The 27,431-nt window shown below is 40.8% G+C and overlaps 2 protein-coding genes across 4 annotated transcripts; both read left to right on the top strand.

Annotated features, from left to right (window-relative positions):
* Positions 1-1,656: 1,656 nt before the first annotated feature.
* On the top strand, positions 1,657-7,623 carry ccdc112 (coiled-coil domain containing 112). 2 transcript variants are annotated; one of them, XM_026187516.1, is made up of 14 exons: positions 1,657-2,001; positions 2,494-2,624; positions 3,039-3,160; positions 3,403-3,492; positions 4,455-4,530; positions 4,818-4,944; positions 5,145-5,261; positions 5,417-5,554; positions 6,045-6,166; positions 6,349-6,475; positions 6,666-6,833; positions 7,051-7,149; positions 7,290-7,408; positions 7,523-7,623. In XM_026187516.1, the coding sequence occupies exons 1-14, from the start codon at positions 1,957-1,959 to the stop codon at positions 7,551-7,553; spliced, it is 1,512 nt and encodes a 503-aa protein (XP_026043301.1). In that variant the 5' UTR covers positions 1,657-1,956; the 3' UTR covers positions 7,554-7,623. The 2 variants fall into 2 exon arrangements, with proteins under 2 accessions (XP_026043301.1, XP_026043302.1); XM_026187517.1 differs by having other exon boundaries at positions 1,658-2,001; positions 2,497-2,624.
* Positions 7,624-7,782: 159 nt separating this feature from the next.
* pggt1b (protein geranylgeranyltransferase type I, beta subunit) lies at positions 7,783-26,426 on the top strand. Of its 2 annotated transcripts, XM_026187940.1 has the most exons (10): positions 7,885-7,946; positions 9,394-9,527; positions 10,198-10,316; positions 11,568-11,632; positions 11,909-12,060; positions 13,764-13,896; positions 14,908-14,953; positions 18,159-18,343; positions 19,572-19,680; positions 23,665-26,426. In XM_026187940.1, exons 3-10 carry the CDS (start codon positions 10,271-10,273, stop codon positions 23,829-23,831), a joined length of 903 nt encoding a protein of 300 aa, XP_026043725.1. In that variant the 5' UTR covers positions 7,885-7,946; positions 9,394-9,527; positions 10,198-10,270; the 3' UTR covers positions 23,832-26,426. The 2 variants fall into 2 exon arrangements, with proteins under 2 accessions (XP_026043724.1, XP_026043725.1); XM_026187939.1 differs by lacking the exon at positions 9,394-9,527 and having other exon boundaries at positions 7,783-7,946.
* Positions 26,427-27,431: the final 1,005 nt, after the last annotated feature.

The raw sequence follows: 27,431 nt of genomic DNA, 5'->3' as shown, positions 1-27,431 counted from the left end.
AAAGTTTGACTTAAGTTTTAATCGGTTTTGTGACCTAATTCTAAAAAAGAAAAAGTGCATTTACTCTGAGTTCTTTGTATGTCATTTATTTGAGTTACTCCTCACACAGAGACAGCTGTGATAGGCTCCAGTGCCCGGGGACTCTAAGCTGGATAAGCGGTAAAGAAACATCATGGCAGGATTTTAGGACTCAAAACATTAGAAACTATATTATAGTGAATATTGAATATTGCACTTTATTTTGAAACTATAAAAATCGTTTTAAATAAAGACAAATAAATTTTGTCTTTATTTTTTTATCCAATAAGATTGTCAAGCATACAAACGCTTTCACTAAAGCCTGCCATAAAATGTTTCCAGAAGCTGGAGTCACTCTGCTATCAGTCTGCAAACAAATGGGGTCAAGGTGGCAACTGCATGCAATCTGTTTCTGATAACACAGCAATTAACTATGATAAATCATTAGAAAATCTCATATCTGGTGCTTCTCATTTAAAAGAAACTTCACATTTTTTTTAAAATATTATTTTTTAATGCTCTTTTATACTTGCAAGGAGGTTGCTGCGCAATTTCTACTCCTGTGGCTGAGCCATTAGCTTGCTCAGAATATCACGCTGTGTCCAGTGTTGGATGGTGTTTCAGTCGAGCTGATTTAATGCAACTTCCCTCAGCTAACATTATCTCAGGACGGTGGTGGTGCACGGGATTTATTGAATAAAATGTTGAATTAAACAACTGTTTTTTAACTTCCACTCTGTGCTACTGCTAATTTTATATTGAGTATTTCTCCTGTACTGTTGCTATGACACATATCTAATCACACGTTTAACTTATGACAGCCAGATATAGACACGTGGTAGTAGGTGAACTTTGAGTTATGAGTTGTTTTGCCGAGCTAATGCCTTAACACTGGAACGAGTTATGTCATCTTCAAGCTGCTTTCATTTGTTCTCCTTGACATTTACATTTTTGTATGCAGATACAAACTATGTGGTCTGGAAATCCCCTGCTGTACCCACTTGTTTGATCTGTCATGCCAACCAGTCATCTGATTGCCTCTTTTATCAAATTAAGTGGGTCCCTCTGCTGAGGATGAGGACAGGAAATTGTAACACTCTCCATTAAGGAGAGCGGTTGCTATTTCTGTTGCGATCACAACTCTGCCTCTGCACCCAAGGGAGAGACCATCCCCAATATCTGCACTCAATAATGGATTCAGGTTTCTATTTATACTGCCTTCACTCTCTTTCTCTCAGTGTCTCTGTCACTGTCACTTTGGCAAGACTCATAATAATTATAGCTGTTGGCCATCGTGAAAAAGCTGTTACAGAAATAGCCGAGGCCTCGGTACACTGCGCAGGCGGTTATTTTAGAGAGTGAGAGGCATATAGGTAACTTTAACTATCAAGCTGCAGGGTACCGTCAGATTTTATAACTCGAGAACTGGGTTACAGAGACTGAAAGGAAAACACGGAATAATACTCTTTGAAGACTTTTTATACTTCGTAAGTTTTATTGGGCCACACTAAAATCAACTTTCAGCAATTGAAAGATTATTAATTCAAGGAAGATTTCAATATTTCTTTGGCTCACTGACTTTTCTGGCTTTTGACTTTGCGTATCTTCTAGAAAACATGCAAAACTACAAGGCTGGGAATAAAACCACATGGCAGTGGCAGGAAAAGATTGTGGTTATGAATAACAAAACATTTAAGGAGTGAGCGTGGTATCCATGTGACAGCTTCACACTGGCTGAAAAGATGAAACATGTTTGTGTAAGGTTTTCTTCGTGGTTATATACAGTCATATACATATACATATACATGCATACAGTCATACACAGCTACGTGCAGTCAACGGTTCTTCTACAGTCACTTGTTATACCACAGTCCCTTAATGACAGCAGCGCCCTCTGCTGGTACAAACCAGTGACTGCAGAAGTACTCCACTCCAAACATGGCTGCCCTAGCAACTGCATGGGAGGATGATAAACATTACTCGGTATCTGTCATAGTGCTCATTATTTCATTTATTCCTAAACTGCCTTACATTAGTCAGGCGGCTGTATTTGAATGATATGTTTTGTTTTCTTTTTGGCGCGTTTTACTTTCAGTTTTCGGGCCATCTGAAAGTCTAAAGAGCTAACGTTAGTCAGTGCTAGGTAGCAAAGTTAGCTTTAAGAGACGAAACTGCTTGGTAATTTTACAGATTTGTTTATTGCGCTAATCAGTAGTATGCAGGACTCTGACATACGCGCGCCATTAATAGTTTCATTGTTTTTGAAATGTTTTTCAGAGCTTTTGTTGCTAAATTTGCGTCTGTCCGATAATGGATGCTGTATAAATAACATGGTTACAGATGCCAATGTCGTTGAGTAGACTGTGAATTTATTATTGGACAGAACTTCTGGACTTTTGAAAATGCAAAAAATCTACACCTGAGGTTGTTGGCATGAGCAGCACTTGTGTTTTACTAACACTAACTGAATATGAGCAGGGGGAGGAAGAGCCTAGTGTCCTGCAGCCATGCACATCACCCCTGCTCAGCGGTCAAAGTGCGGACCACAGACTGGCCACACAGAAAACTGCACAGTTCCTCAGGGAGGCTGAGAGGAACAGGAGGCAGTAAGTAATACTGCTGCTGTCACTTCTTCTGCGTTTAAATTGAATTTCTAACACATATTTTTATTTACATCGTCAAAAGTTTCATATCGATGTTATCTTGATTTCTCATTCACTGAAGATGAGTTGGAAACAGTCAGCAATAATACTCTGTGCCATTTAAGCGATGCTCAGTTGGTATTAAGGGTCCCAAAGTGTGCCAAGAAAATATGCCCCACACCATTACATCACCACCAGCAGCCTGAACTGCTTGATAGTTCCTCTTTTTCAGACCATTCTCTCTAAACCCTGAAGATAATTTTAATCACAGGTCATCTTGACCATGTCTACTTGTAATTTTAATTGTTCTAATAAGGTGAAATCAGATTATTTGTAATAATGTGTAACAGATCAAATGAATCGCTGAACTTTTCATAGGATTGAGAAGTTGGAGAAAGAGAGGACGCTGATTTCTCAGTGCAGAAAGAATGGCTGGGCGGATGTGAGTGGAGAGATCGAAGAGTACGAGAATGTGCTGGAGGGACAAAGAAATGCTGAGAGTAGGTCTTTCTTTACATATACTAACATTTTCACCTGACATTTTAATGTTGCGAGGTGACGGGGCATCTCACTCGGCATTTTTTCTGTGGGGTATAAAATACCCTGCTGGGAAGACTTATTATCAGATCCAGAGAGGCTGGAATCTCTGGAACTGGAGGCATAGCAATAAACATTTATTAGAAGAAGCATCCATCCTTTGTGATGAATATTGCTTTTCATTAACCTGTTCTTTTTTCTTCAGAGATAAATCTTCAAAAGCAGCTCATGAAGATTCATAATGGTGTGAGGAAACTTCAAAGACATCTTACTGATGTGAAACCAACTCCGGAGTGTAAGTTTTTACTCATTTATGTTAAAGTGGACCATTTCTGCTTTTCCTTATTCCAGTCATATATATTATACTGTTGGTAAATGCTCACATTAAACAGAGTGAGGGTTTTAATTAGTAATAGCTGGTATTTGTGCAAGAAATCCCTGTGAGCCACAAGCTCAGGCTTCAGACCTCGCTTAAAGCTCCCCTTTAGACTGTTTTTTTCTGCTCCTGGGTCTGGATGATGTCAAAGAGATGGGATATCCCTAATATGGACATCTTACTCCAGCTGCTATTTAAGCGTTCTGTTCTCGATTGGCAGCCAGTCATAAAAATATTACTTAAAGGACAAGGAGCTAAAACAGATCATTTCAGAGTAAACGAGACTTACTATGAAGTAAATGGGGATGATTTTGAACTTTTAATCATGCAAAGCTGATGTAGTAAAGATCCAAGAGTAAATAGCTGGAAATGGAAATGAATGTAATAGGTCCTCTTTAATTTAATTTCCACTATTGCAGAGTATTCAATTCAATTCAATTTTATTTATATAGCACTAAATTACAACAACAGTCGCCTCAAGGCACTTTATATTGTAAGGTAGACCCTACAATAATACATACAGAGAAAAAAAAACAATCATGTGACCCCCTATGAGCAAGCACTTTGGCGACAGTGGGAAGGAAAAACTCCCTCTCAACAGGAAGAAACCTCCAGCAGAACCAAGCTCAGGGAGCAGCAGCCATCTGCTGCGACCGGTTGGGGAGAGAGAAGGAAGACAGGATGAAAGACATGCTGTGGACGAGAGCCAGAGATTAATAACAAGTGTGATTCAGCAGAGAGGTCTATTAACACTTGTTGAGTGAGAAAAGTGACTGAAAAGGAAATACTCGATGCATCTGAGTAGTGCACTGCTCAACAAAGTTGTCTGCATTGTTATATGTATAGAGTTCTTATTGTCTCTGCATTTCTTGGATTTTCAGTGATTGAAAAACTGAAGGAAATCATGTCAGAGGTGGAAATTTCTATTAACAGCGTGAAGGAGGAACAGCGCTCACGGTAACAGCATAAACCAAACAAGCTGAGTTAATTGTAGAGGCTTAAAATCCATTTTAAAATATGTCATCCATATTAAAGTAAACTACCTTTAACTTAAAATGTAATAATATTTAACATAGTGAAGCAAGCAGGTACATTGCACTTGTACATGTTGCATTCGTTCGCACATGATTCCAGCTTTATGTACGTTAAAGGAGAGAAAGAGCAGCCACCGTTTAATATTTTCTGGGGGTGAACTTTTGTACTGATGTCAATATTTTGTTAAAATTGATTTGCTTTTCGTTCAGCTTTGAGGAATTTTTGAAGGAAGAGTGGACATGCAGACAGGAAATCACCGCTTATGAGAAGAAGATTGAAAACTGGAGCCTTGCTGTCAAAACGAATCCCAAACTACCCGCAGCTCCCACTGTTAGGGTGTGTCTCTGTCTCGTCTTCCTCCTCTCTGAACTTTCTCTCGTGTTTGTCAGTTAGGTGGTAAAATATTAGAGAGATGAGTTTCAGTTAGAAGTCTCAGAATTAGAATAAGATAAATAAATATCTCTCTAACCAACACAGTGGCAGTTGACTTTATTTCAAAATGCACCCTGAATTCATAGCTGCCTCTTTTCCATAAGACCAAACCACCCGACAGAGACCTGCCAGCAGAAGTCAGAGCGCTGGAGGTTTTCCTGCAGAAGACTGGAGGCTCTTATGGTGGCTGGGACCAATATGACCATGAAGCTTTTCTTAAAGCAAGTAAACCATTACTGTTATTTCTCTTCCTTTCACTTGCTGATCATGTCATACGGTCAAACACTACTGCTTAAACTAACGGGCAGACTCAGCAGCTGCCAGCCCAAAGCTTGGTGACCTCAGCGCGGTTGTCTGTCTGTAATCTGACTCACAGGTCTGGGTGAAGCACAGTGGGGAGCCGGGCTACAGGAAAGAAGCCAAGCTGTATCTGCCTGGTAGAACAATGGAGGAGATAGAGCAACACGAGGAATGGCATCAGGAGCTCATCTACCTGCAGGACAGGAAGAAAGAGGTAATGACAAAACATGTCTGAGCAGCATAGAAATCCAACTATTATCTATATATGTGCACATTAGACAAACGTGAAGGTGAGGTTGGAGAAAAAGCACCTGTGAACTTCACTTTTAGCTCATCCTACAATAACCTTTGAGTTTCATTGATGGTGAGCCAGTTTGACCTTTGAGTTTTCAGACAGAGTTACAAAAAGCTTTTAATAATTTATTATGAGGGGAGACTTAAAACATCAGCGCAGAAGTTCTGCTGACAGTCCACTGTTTTTAACTGAAAACTAAGCAATCATAAAGAGTTAGATTTTCATCTTCACTACATATCCCCCCCGATTCGTTTGGAAAAATGGCGATGATTGAACATTACCTCACATTTTCTTTATGTGTTAACATTAAATAGACAGCACATCATAAGAATTGTTTGCAACCCGTGCTGCTGCTTGTTAAGTATTTTGTGGTTTCTTATGTCACTGCTTATTTTTATGCCACATGCAGGCTATTCAGCGCTGGAAAGCCAGCAAGCATCAGGAACACCAGATCAGGATACAGACTCAGGAGAAGACAGAAGAGGCAAAAAGGAGGGAGAAGGAGGCCAAAAGCCAGGCCCAGCAACACAGGTGAGCCAGGAGTGTGACACACTAGTATGAAATAAAAAGGAGATGATGCAGGCGGGTTGATCTCCTAGCTATGCCGGTTAAATTCAACCCAATGTTGTAAATCCCACCTCATGTTATGAGCACCCAGTTGATTGATGGATTTTTGGGGGTGTCGTTTGTTCATGGTATATAATTTGTTTTAGGACTGAGGAGGAGAGGAGCGAGATGGCACGGCGTCTGGAGGAATGGAGGGAAGAAAAGAAAAGGAGGGAGGAGCAGGAAGAGGAACAAAGACTGGCTGAAGAGATTCAAAAGAGGAAACGGGAAAAGGTGCTTTTGTGCTCGGGTGTCATTTTACTGTCGCTGTAGTTTAGTTTAGTCAGGGAGCACTTCTGTGTAGTTATGCACTCATTTAATGTAAAAATGAAAATACAGAGTAAAACCAAGGAGTAAATATGTGCATGTTGTGTCCTGAACTGCTTTTTACTTTAACCAATAATGTATTCATACTTTTTATTAGGAGGAGCGCCGCCGGCAGCTGGAAGTGAAGCTAACCGTAGAGGAGCAGCTCCGACTGAGGAGAGTAGAAGAGGAGGAACAAGAGAGGAGGAGGAGAGCAGAAGAAGAGAGAGAAAGAGAAGAGAGGAGAAAGGAGGCGACAAAGAGCATCAGGCGTTTTAATGAAAGGGTACAAAAATGCCAAAATTACAGACACAAGGAAACACAAGATGCGATGTTTGCGTGTTTTAAACTGAGATGCCTTAAGTGACTGCTGTAAAATGCCAGATTTTCAGATTTCTGGTGTTAAACAGGATGTTGCTCTAGATAAGAGCGCGGTTTTCATCAGGCGAGGTTGTGATGTCAAAACACTGAGAAATACAAGGCTCGTCTCTGCCTTTCTGCAGGATCTTCATAGGGTGGAGGCAAAGCGCCATGAGAAACAGCTGAGGGAAAAAGAGCAAGAGGAAAGGCAGAGGAGACTCGCTGCCAAGTTGAAGGAGAAGGTGAGAGGTTTGTTTTCTTGTGGAAAAAGTAACAGTTAAGTCACTAAATCGGAAAATCATCATTGTGAAATCTTGAAATAAGAAGATTAAACTGCGTGTGGGAAAAAGGCTGACGTTTTGTCCTTTTTTTCCACATTCAGGTGGACAATCATGTCAACAGAGACCCGTCCAGGCTTACCCGCCCTACGAAGGGATGGGAGGAGCGGCTGAAACACGTTGGACCGTCGGGAGATGGGCCAATGCTACAAATGTTTCACAGGTTTGCCTCCTAAACTTAATTTTTTTCTGTAAATCTTTCAAGTTTCTGTCAAGAAACATTTGGTAATAATGAGTAATTTATTTCTAAATGACTGAAATGTTCTTTTTGTTACAGAGCTGTTCCCACTTGGAGACAAGGCCTGTGATGAAGAGTCCTGCATTGTGTTCAGAATCCTTTCTATTTTTTAAGGAAAATAAAGATATACACCGCCCGAATTGTCCCTTTTTAATTTGTCATATAACTTTTAAGGTGCAATTCAGTTCAATTTTAAACTGTGAAACTGTTATTTTTAAAATAAAGATTTTTATTGTGATGTGCCGTTTACACTTTAGGTACATCGAAGTAGTATGAGCTTTTATTTTGAAACTTAAACGTACCGGAAAAGGATTCTCATAGGTGCGAAAGCAAAGATGGCGGAAGAGGAGAACGAGTTTGAAGAATTTGAGCAAATAGACTTTCTAAGAGATCGACATGTACGATTCTTTCAGCGAACACTTCAGGTGTTACCTGAGAGATACGCCTCGCTGGAAACGACCAGGTCAGTTCACCGAAATGAACAAAGATGCTCTAGTTTGTGTGTTTTGTGGAAGAACTTCACTAGCAGCTAAGCTAGGTGGTCTTCACAAGCAGTTTTGAATGGAGGCTAATGCTAGTAGCATAGCATAACTGCAAGCACCAGCTTAGCCAAGTTATGGCAGATGAACAGATGTATTAACACAATGCAGTGAGGTGTTTATTATTAAGTGATAGGTCATGTTATTATCATAGTCATCAAGGGAATTGGTCTCACCTAAGTGTTGCAGCGAACTGTAATTTGTAAATTTGAATATTAACTGTACGTGTTTCAACTTTTTTATTTAATTAACGGAAAACGCCGCTTTACAAACTATAAACTAGTGTTTCGCTATAAAGAAAATGTGTCTCTAATGTAGAACGAACTGAGAGGTTTACCATAATTTAAGCAGAATAAATGAAATGAAAAGTAAGTACTAACTAGTACTTACTTGTACTAACTAGTACTTACTTGGCTAACTAGGCTGTGATCTGAAGTAAGAACACGAAGCAGGTGGTTGAGAGAGATCCATAAAAAAAGTAATGAAAGTCACCAGAAGCAAGGCGGAATATTTCAGTTCAATTCAGTTTTATTTATTCTGCTCGCCAAGCTAGTTGCCTCGAGGTGCTTTATATTGTCAGGTAAAGACCCTACAATAATACAAAGAACCATGACCGGTTGGGGGTGAATGGGTGAAGACAAGAGAAAGACATGCTGTGGAAGAGAGACAGAGATTAATAATAACTAATAATTAAATGCAGAGGTGTATAAATGCACAGTGAGTGAAAAAGATGACTGAAGAAGCATCATGGTAATCCCCCAGCAGCCTACATCAATTGCAGCATAACTAAGGGAGGATTCAAGGTCACCTGGTCCAGCCCTAACTATATTCTTTATCAAAAAGGAAAGTTTTAAGCCTAATCTTAAAAGTAGAGAGGCTGTCTGTCCCCAGAATCCAAACTGGGAGCTGGCTCCACAGAAGAGGGGCCTGAAAGCTGAAGGCTCTGCCTCCTATTTTACTTTTAAATACTGTAGGAACCATAAGTAAGGCCGCAGTCTGAGAGTGAAGCGCTCTATTGGCGTGATAGAGTACTGTAAGGTCATTAAGATGGGGCCTGATTATTCAAGACCTTGTATGTGAGGAGCAGGATTTTAAATTAGATTCTGGATTTAACAGGGATCCAGTGAAGAGAAGCCAATATATGAGAAATGTGCTCTCTCTTGCTAGTCCCTGTGAGATCTCGTGCTGCAGCATTTTGGATCAACTGAAGGCTTTTCAGGGAGTTTTTAGGACATCCTAATAATAACAAATTACAGTAGTCCAGCCTAGAAGTAATAAATCCATGAACTAGTTTTTCAGCATCACTTAGAGACAGGATGTTTCTAATTTTGGAGATATTGTGCAAATGGCAGAAATGTGTGTGAATGATAGGGAAGGAGGTGTCACAGTGAAGAAAAATAAGTACCTGACATCAACCATCCAAAGCGATGAACCGTCCAATAAGAGGTGAAGAAGAGAGTGCAGGCAAGGTGGAGTGATTGTCAGGATAGCAGAAAGAGTGAAAGGTAAGGTTTACAAGATGGTAATGAGAACTACTGTGATATATGGTTTAGTAACGGTGGCACTAACTAGAAAACAGGAGGTGGAGCTGAAAGTGTTAAGATGTTCGAGAGACGTCTGTCTCGCCCTAGCAGCGCCTGTCCCTCTCCTCCTCTTCCGTTCGCCTCAACATAAGCTCGTCATATTCTCTTATATGATTTACTCTGAGGTGTTTGACGAGGTTAGCGGTGTTGCCACAACACCTCACTGTCTTGCCACATGTATCGCAAACCGTGTCTTGGCTTTTTGTGGAGGTAAAATACGTCCACACATGAGCCATTGTTGTGAGTGCGCACGCCAAGGGGCTGCCACACATTTATACAGCCGTATTTCGCATATGACTATGAAAGGCGGAAGAGAAAGTAGTTCCAATTTAGATGATCGTAATGATATTGTTTCTTTCCACTGTGTTCCTGTTAATGATAAACTACAAATTTACCCCAAATTACTAAAATATCAATATTTTAATATGAGAATCAATTCTAGAGCATAAATAACTGGTATCGGAGGAATAGATATTTCAGTATCCGCACACCACTACAATAAACCACATCTTACATTGCCTCTGATTTTTTGCATTCTCACAAATATATTTGTAATAAGTAAAAATGAATGTAAATCTCACCTTGTTTTTAGGTTGACCATCGTGTTTTTCGCCCTGTCTGGTCTGGATGTGCTGGATGCCCTAGAAGTGATTGATCGGAACGTCATGATTGAGTACATCTACTCACTACAGGTTCTGCCTACTGAGGATCGTAAGTCACACATTTTCCTACTTTTATAACTATTTAGCAGTTGGCAGTGCAAAAAAAAATCATTGTCAGTAGGAATATTATTTTTTACAAAGGCTAACATTAAGTGGTAGAGCAATACAGCTGTCAGAGTTCCTGAATGCATTAATCAGGCATTGCATCTTTGCCTACATTTGTGCCCTGTTTCTTTGGTGTAAGATTCCACAGTTAAGTTTAACTGGTTTAGTACCTAAATTGAACTGCACTAGAAAATAAATCAAAAAGATTTGAAAATTATGGAATTCATCATCAATCTCTGGTGCTGTTAGCAAACGGGATGCTGGTAGGGGGTGAGGGTTAGTGCGTGTCAGTCCCTAAGATATCATCAGGATATTACAGAGAGACTGAGTTACTGTGGGATTGATGGGCTCTTGAGAAGTTCAGCTTTCTGCCTTTTTAAGATTTTTACCCCAGGATACATTTCAGGTTTTTCTCTTCGTGTTTGTCGACTTCAAAGCTGTCGAACTTGAAAGTCTGGATTATGAAACCAATACCGACTTCCAGGTGTTCTCCTCGCTTACCCTGTTACATTCATTCATTCGTCAGGGAAAGTTGGACTCTAAATCTTTAATGACTTGGGGTTTTTTTGTCTCTAACAAGCCAGTCTGTGCCATCTGTTTAGATGCCCATTCAGTTAATTATTCAAGCCATCAACAGAAATTACAGAGGGGTAGCCATGCCTGATTGGTCTCGGTTTTGTTGCTGCCATATGTTTGGCGTCACATTAAATTTCTTGTCATTAGGTGTGAAAAACACAACTCAGGAGGCACTCGAGATTTCCTAATGTATCATTGGTATGGAAATAGATCTCTGGCATGAAACTGCAGATGTTTCGAGTGATTTAATCTTTATATTTATGCATCAAAAAAATGATAAAGGTGTTGTGGAGCAAGTATAAACTCAACAATAAGTGCGAATAGCACCTGCCACTCAGGGCATAATGATCTGTAGATGTAATGGTGATAAAAGTGCGACATGTAACAACTGTTTAATTATCGTATGTTGAAACTGCTGGAGCATGCTGTCCACTGTAAGTGGTGTTTCTGTCATAACCAGGAGATGGCAGCAGTGTTCTTTTTATATTATTATTTTTCGGGAGAATTTAAAAAAAAAAAATCTAGTAATGCTTTCTTTGTCCCAGTTTTTCTTCACCTGTGTGGAGTGACGACCTTTTGTTAAATATCTGCTCTTCCTTCCGCTCTTGTCTTTTTTCAGAATCCAACCTAAGTCGATGTGGGTTTCGGGGATCATCACATATTGGAATCCCTTACAGCACTAAGGTACAGCCATCGCCCACCCCAGCATGTTTTTTGAGGTTATGTTTTGTAAAAACTAAAGCATCACCTTCTTTTGCATTAGTCTTAGAGGCGGCTTCACTACTATTATCCCTATTTTTCTGTTGTTTTCTATATTTATGGTAATCCTGCTCCAAATATTTTGTTATTCTTCCCTCCAGCTGAAGGATTAGTAGTCAGAACTATTACCATTCTGTCTACAATCTCTTCCCGTATAGCTTCAGTGGTAAAAATAATATCTCCTGCTGATGTTTTCTCCAGGGCCCAGGTGTGCTCCATCCATATGACAGTGGCCATGTAGCTATGACCTATACTGGGCTGTGCTCACTGCTGATACTTGGAGATGACCTTAGCCGGGTTAACAAGCAGGCCTGTCTGGCTGGTCTGAGGGCGCTGCAGCTGGAGGATGGCAGGTCAGAGCGCACACACATACACGTTCTGATTTCCTTCAGCAGCTCGATTTAAATACACCTGAGGTGGTGGAGACAACAAGCAGCCTTAACACGGACTGACTCACATTTGATTCTGCAGTAGCAGTTCTGTGTGCAAGTCTCCAGGCACCCTGATAAAAGATTGTACAACAAGAAAACAATACAACGCTTGCAAATCTTTAGTGGGGTAGATCAGTGAAACGTCCCTTTCTGTTTGTGTAAAGAGGTTCAGCTGCACATTTATTCCCTGAGATATCTTTTCTTATGTTATTATTAAAAAGAAGTGCAGTTTGATGATTATGTCTCAGTGTTTCTACATGATAAAGAAATGCTGCTGAAATGAATCAGTCAGCATGACTTCCTGGGATGTCATTGTTAGAAACGAACATATAAAACTACCGAAAATGTCCTGTAATTATAAGACAGAAAGCCTTTGTTCATTTCCAGAAAATGCATTTAGTTTTGGTTTAGTGTGAAAACCACTGTAAAAACACAAGAAACAGACAATTCTACAGTAGATGGTGGAAAAAAGAATCTGTTCTGTCATTCAGTTGTTTATCTGTTATTTAGTTACCTTGATGAAGTATGAATGGCCATAGGAGAGATCTTTATCAGTGGAAAAAAGATGCAAAACTACAGTTAAAAGTCTAAAATTTATGCCCTCTTTCATCCAGTGGGCCAAATTAGAGTCTTTGCTGAGCCGATTCTGGACTCAGGGCCTTATGTTTGACGCCTATATGTTCTATAAATTTAACGACTCTCTTCTAACCATCACAGCAGGATAAACCTTCCCAAAGCGGCATTATTGTTGGCATTGGTCTTTGCTCGTGGGAACTGTGACGTCACCACATCCCTGTAACTATTTATAGCTGTGCTTGAGGCGTGGTGCCACAACGCAGAAACAATCACTGGATCAGTGCGGGAATTAGAATAGAAGAAAACGAAACGGGCAACAAAGCGATCGAGAGGATTTTGGCTCATCTGGTCAAATGACCGATGAGCCAGTGCCGTGGCCAGACGTCTGCCAAACATCCACTCTTCCTATAAGTCGGCCAAAATTTAATCGAACTTGTGGGTGTTTTTCCATTTTCAGAAGATTCACTAGTCCTCCAAGAATATTGATCCGATTTTAGTGACACTTGCACACAGTGACCACCTACTAGGTGTTCAACCAAATTTCGGTCAAGGCCGAGGTCACGTGTGTCATTTTCCAGCCAATAACCTGCGACCTGAGATGGATCGTGAGCTTAGATCTCACATCTTACTTTTTCCACAAAATATCTGTGCTCTCTGTAGCATAGAATAGAATAGCTTTTTATTGTCAATGTACATGTAACTTTTGGCACGCCCACCATTCATAAGGGCGACAACGGTAGCCAACACAACTGCCAGTATCTCTGACAAGTTCACTTGGTGTTAAGAAAAGTAACAGCCGCCTCACTAATGATTAAAAAAACAGGTCAAAAACGACAGTTAGCAACATTAGTCAGCAACCTCTGAACAAACACATGACAAATAAGTGTTTACTCTGCGACTGCCAGCTCTCTAATGCGGCACAAACAATGCCTTAGCAGTTTTATCTGAGAAGCTTTATAAAAATCAAATTCGTCTTCAGAATGGACAGCAGGCTTATTTCCAGTTGTTTATGTAGCTCATCCGGCTTTACTGCTTCCTCTTTCTTCCAGTTTTTACGCAGTGCCAGAAGGAAGTGAGAATGATATACGCTTTATCTACTGTGCAGCCAGTATCTGTTACATGCTGGACAACTGGTCAGGCATGGACATCCAAAAGGCCATTGAATACATCCGAGGAAGTTTGGTGAGTAGATGTTAAAAAATGAAAAAATATGAAATGTAGCTTCCTGGTAACTGGGTGCAGCTGTAAACAACAACACAGCGCGGCAACATTTGAATGAGAAGAACAGGCCACCCACCTTCAGTAGGTGGCACTCTGCCGAGAAATACTTCATTTATAATAAACGGAGGGGGCTGAGCAGTGCGGTGTGGTCTTAAAGCTGTAGCAGAGTGTTCTTTCCCCCCTCCCGACCAGGAGGGAAAACACATTTTTTGCACTACACTGATATTTTTATCAAGAGCTCAAGTCCTCGAAGCAATGCGGGTTCCACTAAATCCTTAAATTGATTCTGTATCAGGACAAGCTCATATAATTTTGGCAGTTAGCACAAGAGGCTTTTATTACATAGTTTATCATTGTTTCACTGGTGTGTTGATAACAGGCTTCATACTTTTGGATGGATACCAATTTTTTTTTTTTTTTTTTTTGCTTAGCAGGTTAATTATTCGTGAATGTAAGTATGCCAGAAGCAGTGGGTGGTGGGTGGTTATGTATCAGAGGGCCTGTTTATGAGCAGCCACGTATCCATTTACAAACCTTATTGTTGAGGCGTGATCAGATCATACACAGGGACAAAACATGGTTTGACTTTCCCGCGTACCGCCTGTCATTTAGTGTGAGTTTTGTATGAGCTGCCTATTGTAGCAGGTGGCGGTTTTTCATAAATATGTGTAGAAAACTGTCGTGTTTCATGACAGTTTCAGCTTCTTTTAAAACAACAGGGTAACCTTATCTGGGCTTTTTTAAAGAAAGAAAAAGGAGTCGGAGCTCTGCGAGCTGTCTCAGAGCATGTTTATGTATTTTACTGAGATTATATACGGTAGTTTCTAAAAACTGAAACAGATTGCAACACAAATGTATTTAATCTTTTTACTAAATTGGGTGTCAGTGTGAATAAATATATATTCAGAAGACTGATGTGGTGATTTTTTTTTATCCTTGCTCACATTTGAACCGTTGTCTCTCTCTTTCTAGTCCTATGACAGCGGGTTTGGCCAGGGAGCTGGGCGAGAGTCACATGGTGAGTCTGATATTATTTTAATTGTTTATGTTATCAGATAAGTGAACATTGAGGAAGAAAATTATCGCATTTCGCAGCACAAATGTCTCTGAATAATGATTCGATTTGTGAGTTCATATCAGATCAAAGGATTTGTGGGTGTGTATGCCTGTGTCGCAGTAAAGGGTATGAACGTCCCCGATGGTGCTAAGTGCTTTAAAGGATTAGCCATTTAAATAACTCTCTATAGATACAGTACCTTGCCCTCATTAAGCTCTCCCCCTCTCAAATTAAACCGTGTTATTCTGGCACAAAAGCCTTCATCCTACATGCTCTTACACAAATACACACACTTCTCAGTAACACATTTACTGTCACCTTCTTGGCACAGTGAAGAAATCATTTTGTGGTAGCTTTGTGAGGCGCTGTGAACGCATAAATTGAAACCGCTCAAAGGCACAGATTCTAGTGTGTCTCAGTGATTTCCTTCCTTGAGATAAATTCGACCTCTGTGATTACAGCCTTCATTGAGACTCTGCTCTCTTCTGCAAGCATGCCAACTATCTGTCTGAAGGCTGATTACACATCAGTAGAGATGCAGAGTAGATGCCCATACATCCCTAAAGTGTGTTTGTTCAGCAGCAAGGCCTCCCACGCTGTTTGCTTTGCACTGTTTTGCTGATAATTGTGTTAAATGCATAAAATGGGGTATTATTAAAAACTATGTGCAGGGTATACTTTTCTCCTTTTTCTTGCCATGCATGGTTGTTTTCTTAAGATGGTAAGAAAACAACATTTTTGTCATAAATAGACCTCAGAGAAATTCCATAGATGTCACCCCTCGTGTTTAAACTGCATTATCAGTGTGTTTGGGCTCATTGTCATGCTGACACATGAATTTGCTGCCAGTCAGGTGCTTTCCAAATGGTATTGCATGGTGGATCAAAAGCTGATTGTGCTTTTTCACATTTGTAATTTTACCGATGTTGACAAGATTCCCAACAGCAGTGAGTGAAATGCAGCTCCAAATCACAGAGCCTCCACCCTGCTTTACAGGTGGCTGTAGACACAATGTTGCACCTCTCTCCTGACTTCCACACATTTCGGTGATGATTTGAATCAAAGAAGTCAAATCTGGGTTATTCACTAGTATAGCTCAGCTAGCGCTGTTCGATATAACGATATATATTGGATGACGATATAAAAACATCTATCGTTTCATTTTACGCTATCGTTTGTTTCATGGTGTCGCAAAATAAACTGTTTACGGCAATATTTTTTCATCGTTCTGATGGTCACTGTAGAGGCTATATTAATTTCTTAATATAAGAGAAAGTTCTCTCTTTCTCTTATATATAATATAACCACACTACTGAGGGACAAGCGTCTGTTTTTATGTGTTGTCGTTAGCAACAGCGACGGTAACACCTTCGCGTGTCCGCTTGTGTATGTTCCACATAAACCTTTCACAATAAAGCTCAAGATCCTGTTGAGACTTTTCAAAATAAACTGAATCACGTGAAAGAACAGATTTTTTATGGATGAGAAGTAAAAATGAGCCGCCAGGTGCTAAAAAATAAACCTTAGACTCAAACGTTAGAACAGGCAACCCGCAGCACGCCGTGTAATAAATACAAAGAAAACGGCGGCCGTTACAACTTATGTCTAAAAATGTATAGTTTCATGCATCGGTTAAAACACTCGACTCCGGGTAAAGGACGCGCAGCTGGAAACACTTCACGCAAGTCGAGATGCCCGAGATTCACAGAATTTACAGAAAATGTTAAATTTTTGTGATTTATATCGTTATCGGATGATAGAATTCTTATATCGGGATATGAGATTTTGGTCATATCGCACAGCCCTAAGCTCAGCCCTTTCTCCCTGTTCCCCCTCCCTTAAGATTTTTTTTTGTCCTGTTTCATAAGGACATGAATTTCAGATTAATTTCATCTCCTGTAGATAGTTATTATTATTATTTTTTTAAGGCAAGCCACTTCTTCTTTTATCTTCCACTTTTCCTAATTTTAACCGTACACTATGCCGCAATGTTCCTATTTTGGGTTAGTAGCACTTTGGGAATCACCTTGTTGGTCCAAAAATACAATTTTATCCTTGTCAATTTATGTTATATTTGGCATTTTTGGAAGATTAAACTAAATTAAACTAAAATGAGAATAAATTATGTGCTTTTATTTACAATTTAAAATTAGTTCCTTGCCAAGTTGTCTGTTGTAACACTAGTTCATCCCGTGAGTTTGGTTCATTTTCATGCCACCTCTTTTTTTACATCTTTTGAAAATGTTTCGGTCAAAGGACTTGCCTGAAAATGAGTGGAAAAAGCAGCCGAAGTCCAAAAATGAACTTAGAAACTAATTTTGGGAAAGCCTGGAGAACTAGTGCTCAAGACCACTAGTAAGTAAAATGACAAGAAGGTCATACTCCCCAGATTATTTAAAATAAATCAATGAAAGTTGGCTCAAGCTTTGGGACTTTAGTGTATATGTTGGCACAGGAGGAAATAAGGTTACATTCAGGTATGAATATTGTTATACTTTCCAAACAGAAAGCTGCTTTTAGGGTCTATTTTTATTATAAAGCCGATTGTTCCCAACCCTGCGGTTAGAGTCAATGGTTAGGATTCCCCTCAGTTCTGTTTGACATTTATATTTATCTCCTCTTCCTTCGCCTCAAGCAGAAAGGGAGCTAGACGTGGCTGATTATAGGCAAGTGTAGCATGTTGGCAGATTTACACTCGTGACCCAAACACTTCACCACGCCTTTTCTTTGTGTCTCCCCTTCACACGTTACCACGTTCAAACAAACACAGATAAGCTGGCAGTGATGTTCATAATGTGTGGAGGTCAGCTAGAGCAGCTGTGATAATGAAAGCAGTTGACAGCTGGATTGTAGAAGATTGCTTATGGCTGCTCTGATAACAGCTTATCATCAATCAATCAAAACTCTCACGCTGGTATTAGTCCAGCTGTATGATGCTCTGTTTTTCAGCCCTCAACAAAGCATCTCTAAAGGTTTTTCTCTTCTCGTCTTACGTTTAGCCTGTGAGTTATTTGAGCCCACACACAGATATAAAATCGGTGTTTTGATTGCCGTGCCCTGCAATCATCTTGTTTGTCACCAAAACATATGAACCACCGGCGCTGCTTTCCAGTTTGAATACATTGTCAGATTAGTCAAATTTAATGAGCCTGTGTTGTGTTTCTAGGCGGCTGGACGTACTGCGCCATAGCCTCTCTGTGTCTGATGGGTCGACTGGAGGAAGCACTGAGTCAGCGGGAACTGGACCGGATCCGGCGCTGGTGCATCATGAGGCAGCAGAGCGGTTTCCACGGCCGCCCAAACAAACCCGTAGATACATGCTACTCCTTTTGGGTGGGAGCTACATTGGAGGTAAAGACCAGTGGGACAGACACGTGCACGCATATAGAGACACCGTTTTGCATGCATTAAAAGTGAAGCTGGGTGCTGCACTAAATGGCAATTAAAATACCAGCAGTTTAAGAGGAAGTGATTCCTGTGCACCAACATGGATGCACAGCCAAACCGGATACCGAAACACTAAATAGGGAAGCTTAGATTGCAGCACACAGTGAGGAAGTGCTGCTCTTTTTCCTCCTACAGAGGCTATTACCCTACATGTTCACACTGGGAAAAATGTGGGCCTGTCGATTGTCTCATTTATAGAACCTTTTAAGAAGTTAAGTTTATGAAATTTCTCTTTATTACAGAATAGAAGATGTTACACTTTAGAATATATTGGCATTCACTAAATGTGAATCATTTTTGAAAATCTCACATCGTCTAAACTCGTGGTTTACTGGGGGATTTAATTGCTTGTAAGCCGCAAACCCCTCTGAAACCCTACAGCGTCACCTGATATGGACACGGAAATGTAATCATCTAGTTACATTACAACAGCTCGGTGCCGTTGAGTCCCCGTGGCATTTCCGGCTACTTTTTTTGCCACAGTTTTTGAATTTTTCAATCGCAAGTTGCTGAAATTATCAGGGTGGATGTGAAGGAATGTACAATGAAGACAAACTGGAGGGACAAATATTTTTGCCCCTGAGGGAAAAACTGACCACAAAGTAGGCTGGGGACAGAAAAAGTCCCAGCATGTTATTTCTGTCCTTCAGCCTGCACAGCATATAAAACACCGGGACATGTGGTAATTAATACATAGGTTGGTTTTCACTTCCATATAGGCTAAAAGCCTGACCTAAATACACACACACACACTCGTGCTAAAGCAAACCCAGTGCAAGAAAACAGTAGATTTGTGGGTTGTCAAGCGCCAGAAGGATTAAAATTTCACAGTCAAACAAAATATTTGCAGATGGCTCACACTGAGGTTTGATGTTTTTCCCCCCTGATGTCTGTATATAGAGGGAGAATATCAAGTGTGTGTAATCACTGGTTTTCACCTTTGTGGAAATAAATGTTGTCATATGTGTGTGACTTCTCTAAACATAGTCTGCTCTGCTTCTTTGGAAATGAGTGTGTACTGAGCCAGTTTAATCTTATAATAAACAGCGCTCTCTAAATGTATACCAGTGCATTTGTTTTGTTAGAGTCTCTTGCAGATGTTTTCCTTTTTCTTATTACCCTTATTTTCCAGCTGTTAGATGTGTTCCAGTATACAAACTTTGAAAAGAACCGGAGCTTCATCCTGTCCACGCAGGATCGGTTGGTGGGCGGCTTCGCCAAATGGCCAGACAGCCATCCAGGTAAGCATCTCACAGTACATGTAGTCATTAGGTAAAGTGCAAAAAGTACCCGACTACTCAAAAGCCTAATGTGGATTCCACCCATAGTTTTTACAAAAATCAGTTTTGCTGTTTGTTTGCATAGAGGTTATTTTTGTAGAAGCTCTGTTTAGGTTACTATGCTTTGCTGTGGCTTTAAATATCTCAAGGATAAGAGGTGGTGGATGTAAGCAGTTAGGATACCTTTATTTTCCTCTCTCTCTTACTGAACAGTTTCCATGCCCTCCACAGGTACAGGGAGGTCAGGGTGGAGCTGTGGTTGCCGGTTTTATTTGAGATCAGCGGATGAGCTCTTGTAACCCTAAACTTCAATGGTCTAGTTGCTCGTCTGGTCCGTATTTGTGCTTTCTTCCTCGCCCTTGTAATGTGTAATTGATGAGGTGGTTGTTGTTGGTAGCCAAGGACACAGCAGATCGGGCTCCTCACGTTACAGGAACAAGGCAGGGGAAGACAGGGTGGAAGGAACAATGAGGTGAACAGGGCAGGTAGACAGTGTGATGACAAAGCCGTGTGAATATACATGTACAAAGGAGAGTTTTAGGAAATAAAAGAGACTGCAGCAGTATGGGAACAGATACCGCTGGACTTCAGTGTGTGTGCGTGTTTGAGCTGCGCAGTCATGCACAGGAAGGAACTGGCTTGGGAAGATGGGACAGCAACAATAGCCCGGAACAAAAGAAGGTGTTGTGTATTTGTTTAGCAGATCTGCACCAAATAAAGCCAAATATACTTTGAACATTTGGCACAGCCCAAGTTTGTCCACAGGTACTGTTTAACAATCTGATTAACAGGAATATGTGGGATTACACGGGGTAAGAGTGGCTGAAATTCCAGTTTAAAGTGATTAAATTGAACCAACAAAATATCAGCTGTTTATTAAAAAAACAAAATCAAATAAAATCCACAGGTCTTTTCAGCTAACTTTTTTTTGCTGTAAGTGACGTGACAGAATTTGAACAAACCAAATGGTTGTCACAAAGAAAGCTCCTGCCTTTATTGTATACGCGTGTCTCTGCTTTTATAACACTTACAAGAGACAGTTCGTGGCCCAAAGGCGTAGCTTAGTGATCAAAGCAGCCTTATGCTGATTCATGTTGGAGAAAGTGCTTTGAAGTGGCATTGATCAATACGCTGCTGTGCAAAAGTCTTGAGTCACCCTTCGTTTCTTTATATTTTGCTAGGAAAACGGGAAATGGGTGCAGCGATTTATTGAAACATATTCAAAAATAAAATGGAATGCAAGATATAAGGGGAAAACAGAGGCTGTACAATTCTGAGGAGCATGAAAGTCAATATTTGGTATGACAATATTTATTCTTCAATGTAGCCTGAACTCTGTTAGGCAAGCTTTGTTGTCATTTCTTTAAGTAGTCTTTGGAAATACTTCTTCAAGGACATTCAAAGCTCTGTTCTCTGTCAAGATGATCCCGCACTGCTTCAATAATATTGAGGTTCGGGCTCTGGGGAGACCAATCTATGATATTGCCCCATTGTATGGTTTTTCTATCCAGGTATGCTTTTACTACTCTGGTAGTGTGTTTGGGGTCATTTTCATGTGGATCTAAATCTAAACAGAGTTTTCTGTATTTATATTTCCATCAATTTTTACAAGATCCCAACACCACTGGCTAAAATGCAGTGCCAAACCATGACAGAGATCAACCATGTTTTACAGATGGCTGTGTAATTTAGCACACCTCAGCCTTCTCTCCCTGTTTGCCTTCCTTAAGAACGGCTGATGTTAATAGTAGATGGATCAGCTGAAGGTTCAGGTGCATCTCTGGTCCCGTGTCAGGTTTTTGCCATTTTTTTTTTCCTGTTTCTTAAGGACATGACTTTCAGATTTGTCCAGTTTCTTCAATCTTTTTAAGAGCACGCTGCACAGCATGCTAAGATATGCCAAGTTGTAACGAAACGGAAAAGAAATGGAAAGAAACGGAAAGAAACGATGCGTTTGTGACAGGCTGCTAGTAACGAAGTGCCTAAAGATACTATTTGTCTGTCACACAATTCTCTGTGCTACCTGCTCGGACCCACACATTTAGCACTTAGCTGCTAAAGAGCCAGATAGAGGTATCATTATTTGTAACTAAAACAGAGCTAACAGCTCTGCTTTAATGTTCATCTGCATCTCTGGGTAAGTAAATGGTAAATGGCCTGTATTTATATAGCGCTTTACTAGTCCCTAAGGACCCCAAAGCGCTTTACACATCCAGTCATCCACCCATTCACACACACATTCACACACTGGTGATGGCAAGCTACATTGTAGCCACAGCCACCCTGGGGCGCACTGACAGAGGCGAGGCTGCCGGACACTGGCGCCACCGGGCCCTCTGACCACCACCAGTAGGCAACGGGTGAAGTGTCTCACCCAAGGACACAACGACCGAGACTGTCCAAGCCGGGGCTCGAAGCGGCAACCTTCCAATTACAAGGCGAACTCCCAACTCTTGAGCCACGATCGCCCCAGTAGACAGTTTGCTAAATGGACATTGATAATTTCCTTATCAGTCAAACCGCCTCAAACCTTGGACTGATGGAGACGTCTCTTCTGTTCAGCCTTTAGTTTGAGTCCTTGTTGACTCCTGATTGATGCCACTAATGGTGCTTTGATTGACTCTAATGTCTGTGTCCAATCATCTGTCATTTCATTATAATTCAATTACTGCTCATTTACTGGCTCGTGCAGCTTTTACTCTCGTCCCAGGGGAGGTGAAACGACCACAGAGGCGACCTGCATGCATTATTTATATCTACTTAAAGGTTCAGTGCAAGAAAACCATATGGAGGAAGGTTCTTATGTGAAATGAGGTTTTTGTTTTATTGACTGCATATGGATGGGTAAAGGGACATCCAGCACGTTCATCTTATCCAGTGGTTAAACTGGGGTTTATGACGGACGTCGGGACTCAAGACCATGCAGAGGTTTTTCATTACTAGACCTTACTTGCCTTCTTGTTCCTCTACTTAAGAGGCCGGTCAAGTTTCATAGTTGTAGTCTTCTTGAATTCTTACATTAGACTTGAGCATGAAATTGGAAAGCTCCCAGTAATATGATTTCAAGCTAGTAACGGTACCAGCTCACCTTGATACTGCAGATAGAATATGATGATGGTGCAAAAAATGCCAACAGCTCTCATGGTGCTGTATAGACTCTGAATCTGTTTAGTTATGTGTCTCCTTCCTCATTTCTTATTCTTTGACATATTTGTCACACTTAAATGTTTCAGATCATCAAACACATTTTAGTATTAGACAAAGATGGCTTTGTTGTACTCGAGTTATCTAACCTGCCCCGCCTGCCCTCTTTTGTTAAATCATAAATTAAATGTGCTTAACCAAAATCGTTTTGTTTTTTTTTTAAAGCTGGGTTTAGTTTCACTAGCCACTCCCAGGCCTGATTATGGCTAGATTCTTGGTGAATCAAGAAATCACTTAAATAGAAGCTGTCTGACAAAGTGAAGCAGGTTAAAAGATCTCGAATAACGTGCACAACATGGCACAATCTAAAGAAACTCGAGAGCAGCTGAGAAACATCTGTCAGTCTGCAAAGGGTAATAAAGCTATTCCTAAGACTTTTGGACTCCAGTGAACCACAGTGAGACAAATGGAGACGACTTTCAACAGTGGTGAACCTTCCTGGGAGTGGCCAACCTGGCAAATTTGTTCCGAGAGCTCTGTAACCTAGAATAACCTGGAACATCATTTAAAGAACTGCAGGCCTCACTTTCCTCAGTTAAGGTCAGAGTTCATGTTTCAACAATAAGAAAGAGACTGAGCAAAAATGGCTTCCATTTTTTTCCTCTGGCGTCATCAGTCAGTGTACGAGTACTGCAAAGGCTACAGACCTGTCACATACAGGTGTTTGTGCTGTGATGCATGTTATCATCTCTGACCTAGTTTCTTCTTTCCACTCTTTCAATCTCTCTTCCTCTCTGTCAGATCCTCTTCATGCATATTTAGGGCTTTGTGGTCTGTCCCTGATTGGAGAGCCCAATCTGAAGAAGGTCCACCCCGGTCTTAACATCACCCAGAGAGCCTTTCAGCACCTCCAACAGCTGCAGCAGACATGGAGAGACAACACCGACACCTGCGGACGTCAGCACTGAAAGCCGGATGAACCGCGGCGCTCCCTCTCAATGGCTTCAGTTATCAGCAACGTCGAACAGTTACCAGTCAAGGAGGACTGGACTTGTTGAAGAGGTTTGGCCACTTACCAAGAGGCCATCTCATGTGAGGACTGAAGAACGCTCTTCTTTACAAAAGCAGTAACTTTGGGACGCTCACTTTAAATCCATCCAGTGCAACTCTTCCGTTAAGAGCCACACGCCTCACGTTTTTTGCTGCCTTTTATTCGCACAGTAGTCAATAACGGTGCGGTTTGTGGTTCGTGGGAATAAAAACGTGCCAGAAAGTCAAATTTGAGCTGCTATAAACTTGAAATTTCTGATGCCTCCATTGTTCCATTGAGTTTTTAGATAATGGCCTTTTGAGCTTTGCTGCTCATCATCATTGTGAACAATATCTTCATAGCCAAGGATCAAAACTCTAAATGTACATGAGAAACATTGTAATAAGTGTTTAAGGGGGGATCCCTGGAGGGCTGGGAGCATCCACACTGTCTTTTTATCAGGTTTATTTGCTAAGATTATGCTATTGCTGAGTAATGTCTCTAAATTTTAAATGTGAGATCTGTTAAGGTCTCCTTTTCATTCAAAGACTTAAAGAATTCGAAGCATAGTCTCCTTTTCCTTCTTTTGCTTTTTGTTTTGTTGCCCTTGTAGCATTTCCATCCTGACATTGCTTGTGAACCTGTTTAAAGCCTCAAGCTCTCATGTCCCAAAGGTGATACCAGGCCAGGTTTACTCATCTCCCAGTTTCACCACTGCAGGCTGTGTGCACTGATCAAGATTTAAATTAAAGAGCGCCTGGTGTGAAATTAATGGAAAAGGTGGTTATGGGTTTAGCTGCAGGCAAATCATTTTAGAAAATATCATTCTTTGTCTGCATTTTTCTCTGACGGCTAACAGAAAAGAGATTGAGCCTCTCCAGGGAGTTTGTTAAGAAGGGGAAAACCACCTTCTTTCCTGCAGAGGTAGTAGCTCCCGGTTGTAGCAGCAGACCCCATCCTAACACCCCACAACTCCTGCATCCTGACCTGTGCTCATTCGCTAGCTTGCATGCTCCCTGCAAGGCGCTAACCAGCCTCAAACCGGTAAGAAAAGATGAGACAATAGCACCGTAACTTGAGGAAATGTATTCCTTTGAACAGTGCAGTTATTTTCAGTGCAGAAAGGATGCAAGGTAACAACAGAGAACAATGAGCGTGAGCAGAATGGACCACAGAGTGTCAGGAAACAGAAGCAAGTGTTATCCCAACGAGCTACTTGCATCCCCCCCCACCGAAAATGTTCATCACAAAGTATTTAGCAGTGATCTGACCCCAGACCCCTAAATCACTGAGGCAGAGCTGGTAGGGTTTACCGCACAGGTGCTCAGAGGAACACCACTCACATGTCGTTTAGGCAACCTTTTACTCTTGACCCAAGGCAGAGAGTTTTAAATTTCAAAAACAACCCTTAGAGTGACACACGACACTGAGTTGATCACAGCCGCCACCTCCTGCCCTCACTGAGGTTCTCTCATTCCCAAATAACCATCTTCTCCCAGCCACATCCTTTCATACCGGGGTCGCCGTCTAAGCAAACGCTGCCTGCAGTGGTTGCACCCTCACTGTAGGCTGCATGCAACAGCCGTTCTCACAATCTTTTTCTTTTTATCCTACCATCTAAACTAAAGCCGGTCCTGGCATCATCTCCCTTTCCTCCAAATTGACCTCGTTTTCAGTTAAGGTTACAGACCAGGGAGACGGAGGAAAGAAGAGGTGAATAAATAAATAATTTGAGCCATCTATTATTAAAAGTAAACCAATGTAGGCTGACGTCTTCTCCTCGACTCCCAACAAAGCCCTCAGTGTTATATAGCCTGGTTTTACAACTACTTTTTAGCCAATGCTTTATTATCGTTCATGTTTGCATGCTTTTCCTAAAGCGACAGGCTTTGCTGTGGCTATTCGTTGTTACTATAGTATCATTTTTCCTAAGATTTTGTTTCAGTGCATCTTTTTCAGATGTTCTTGAATTAAGCCTTAGATAAGTAAAGAAAGGATCTGAATTCAGAAAAAAAAAGTAATTTTCTTTTTCTTTTTTTAAAGTCATCATTATATTCTTGAATCAATGTGTTGTGATTTTCTTTGCTCTGTAAGAAAGAAAACTGTTACTTCTGCTGCACCACTGTAGAGCCAGATCCGGTGAAATTTAATGATCTGCATCTTAGGACGTCACTTCTGCTTCCTATACAGTTTCCTCAGGCCATCCTCGGCCTGTCACTCGCTCAAATTTGACTTTGAAATGTGCCTCGTGCAGCGTCGTTTTGGGTCAGTGCTCTGTGAATACTGCAATTCTGTACATGCAGCATAGTTAAACTGGGTTAGGGATGCTCCTTCTGTCAACAGACGCCTAGGATATTTTTCTTTCCTGGAGGAGAATAAAGAGGAAGGAACCATCTACTCTAAATGCATGTAAACTTACAGGAAGGGTAACGACTGCTCTCTAAACTCTTTGCTCCTCCCATTTTTGTTAAATGTGCTTATACAATCAGACTGTACGATCTGACTGATTGAAGTGATTTTTTTTTTTTTTTTTTTTTTTACTGGAATCTGTTTTTGGGGTGTTTTGTTTTTTCACTCTAACGCTCCCCGTGGACACTTTCTTAAAAAGCATGAAAGATTGGATTAATGGCTCTGCCACGTGACTGCAGATGAAGGCTGTGTCTCAGCAGAGTCACCTGTGCTCTCCCCCGGTCGCATCGCAGTCCACTCTGTCCCAAAACAGTTGGACGACGGCTTTGTGCTTTAAGCTGCAGTGAAAACTGTTTTCCTTCCGAGATCCAGCAACATGTGGTCAAACCATAAACCCCTGCTTTGCCATCAATAAATATACATAATGTAATAATGAATAATGTAAGAATAAAGGTAATGAAATTTATTTTTTCTATGCTTTGTAGAGATATTGAGTGTAGATACACATGTAAATGTCTATAAATATGTGACTTATATCGTGCAAGAGAGAACCAGGTTTACGGTGACGTGAGTGAGACTGTTAGAGGAACTGGATATGCAAATGTTGGCATGTGATGTACTGTTTGTCTATAGCTTTGAATGAAATGATGTTGGCTCTGGCTTGGCAGTGCAAACTGTATGTATGGTAAATAAAACCTGTACTAACTGTCTGAATTGTTTTCTGTGGGTGGGTTCGTGCAGCTTTTCACTTTAGCTAAGTCGTACTTTAACCTCAAAAGCTGGAGAATTTCTTCAGTACAGAAGTTAAAAATAAAGGTTAATACAACCTATAACAATATAGGTATAATAGTGTATAGCGCAGTAAAATAAAATTCAAAATGGCAACATATTTCACTAAAGTAAAATCTGATTTGAAATCCAAATAAGGAAACAAAGTATACGTTTAAATATAGATCTGTCCACCCTTTTTTTTGCTGCGTGTCTGGTTCCTGGGTGCAGGGTTTGAATAAACCATTAACATGAGAAAACATGATTTTCAGATAGATGTGTCACATGACCTATGAAAGACTTCCTGTATCTGTCCATGTGGCTGAATCAGCCTGTTAGAGAAAGTTTCTCTGCTGCTGTC

This window comes from Astatotilapia calliptera, chromosome 12 (assembly GCF_900246225.1).
Source record: "Astatotilapia calliptera chromosome 12, fAstCal1.2, whole genome shotgun sequence".
Lineage (NCBI taxonomy): Eukaryota > Metazoa > Chordata > Actinopteri > Cichliformes > Cichlidae > Astatotilapia > Astatotilapia calliptera.
This window is presented reverse-complemented; position numbering and strand designations above follow the sequence as displayed.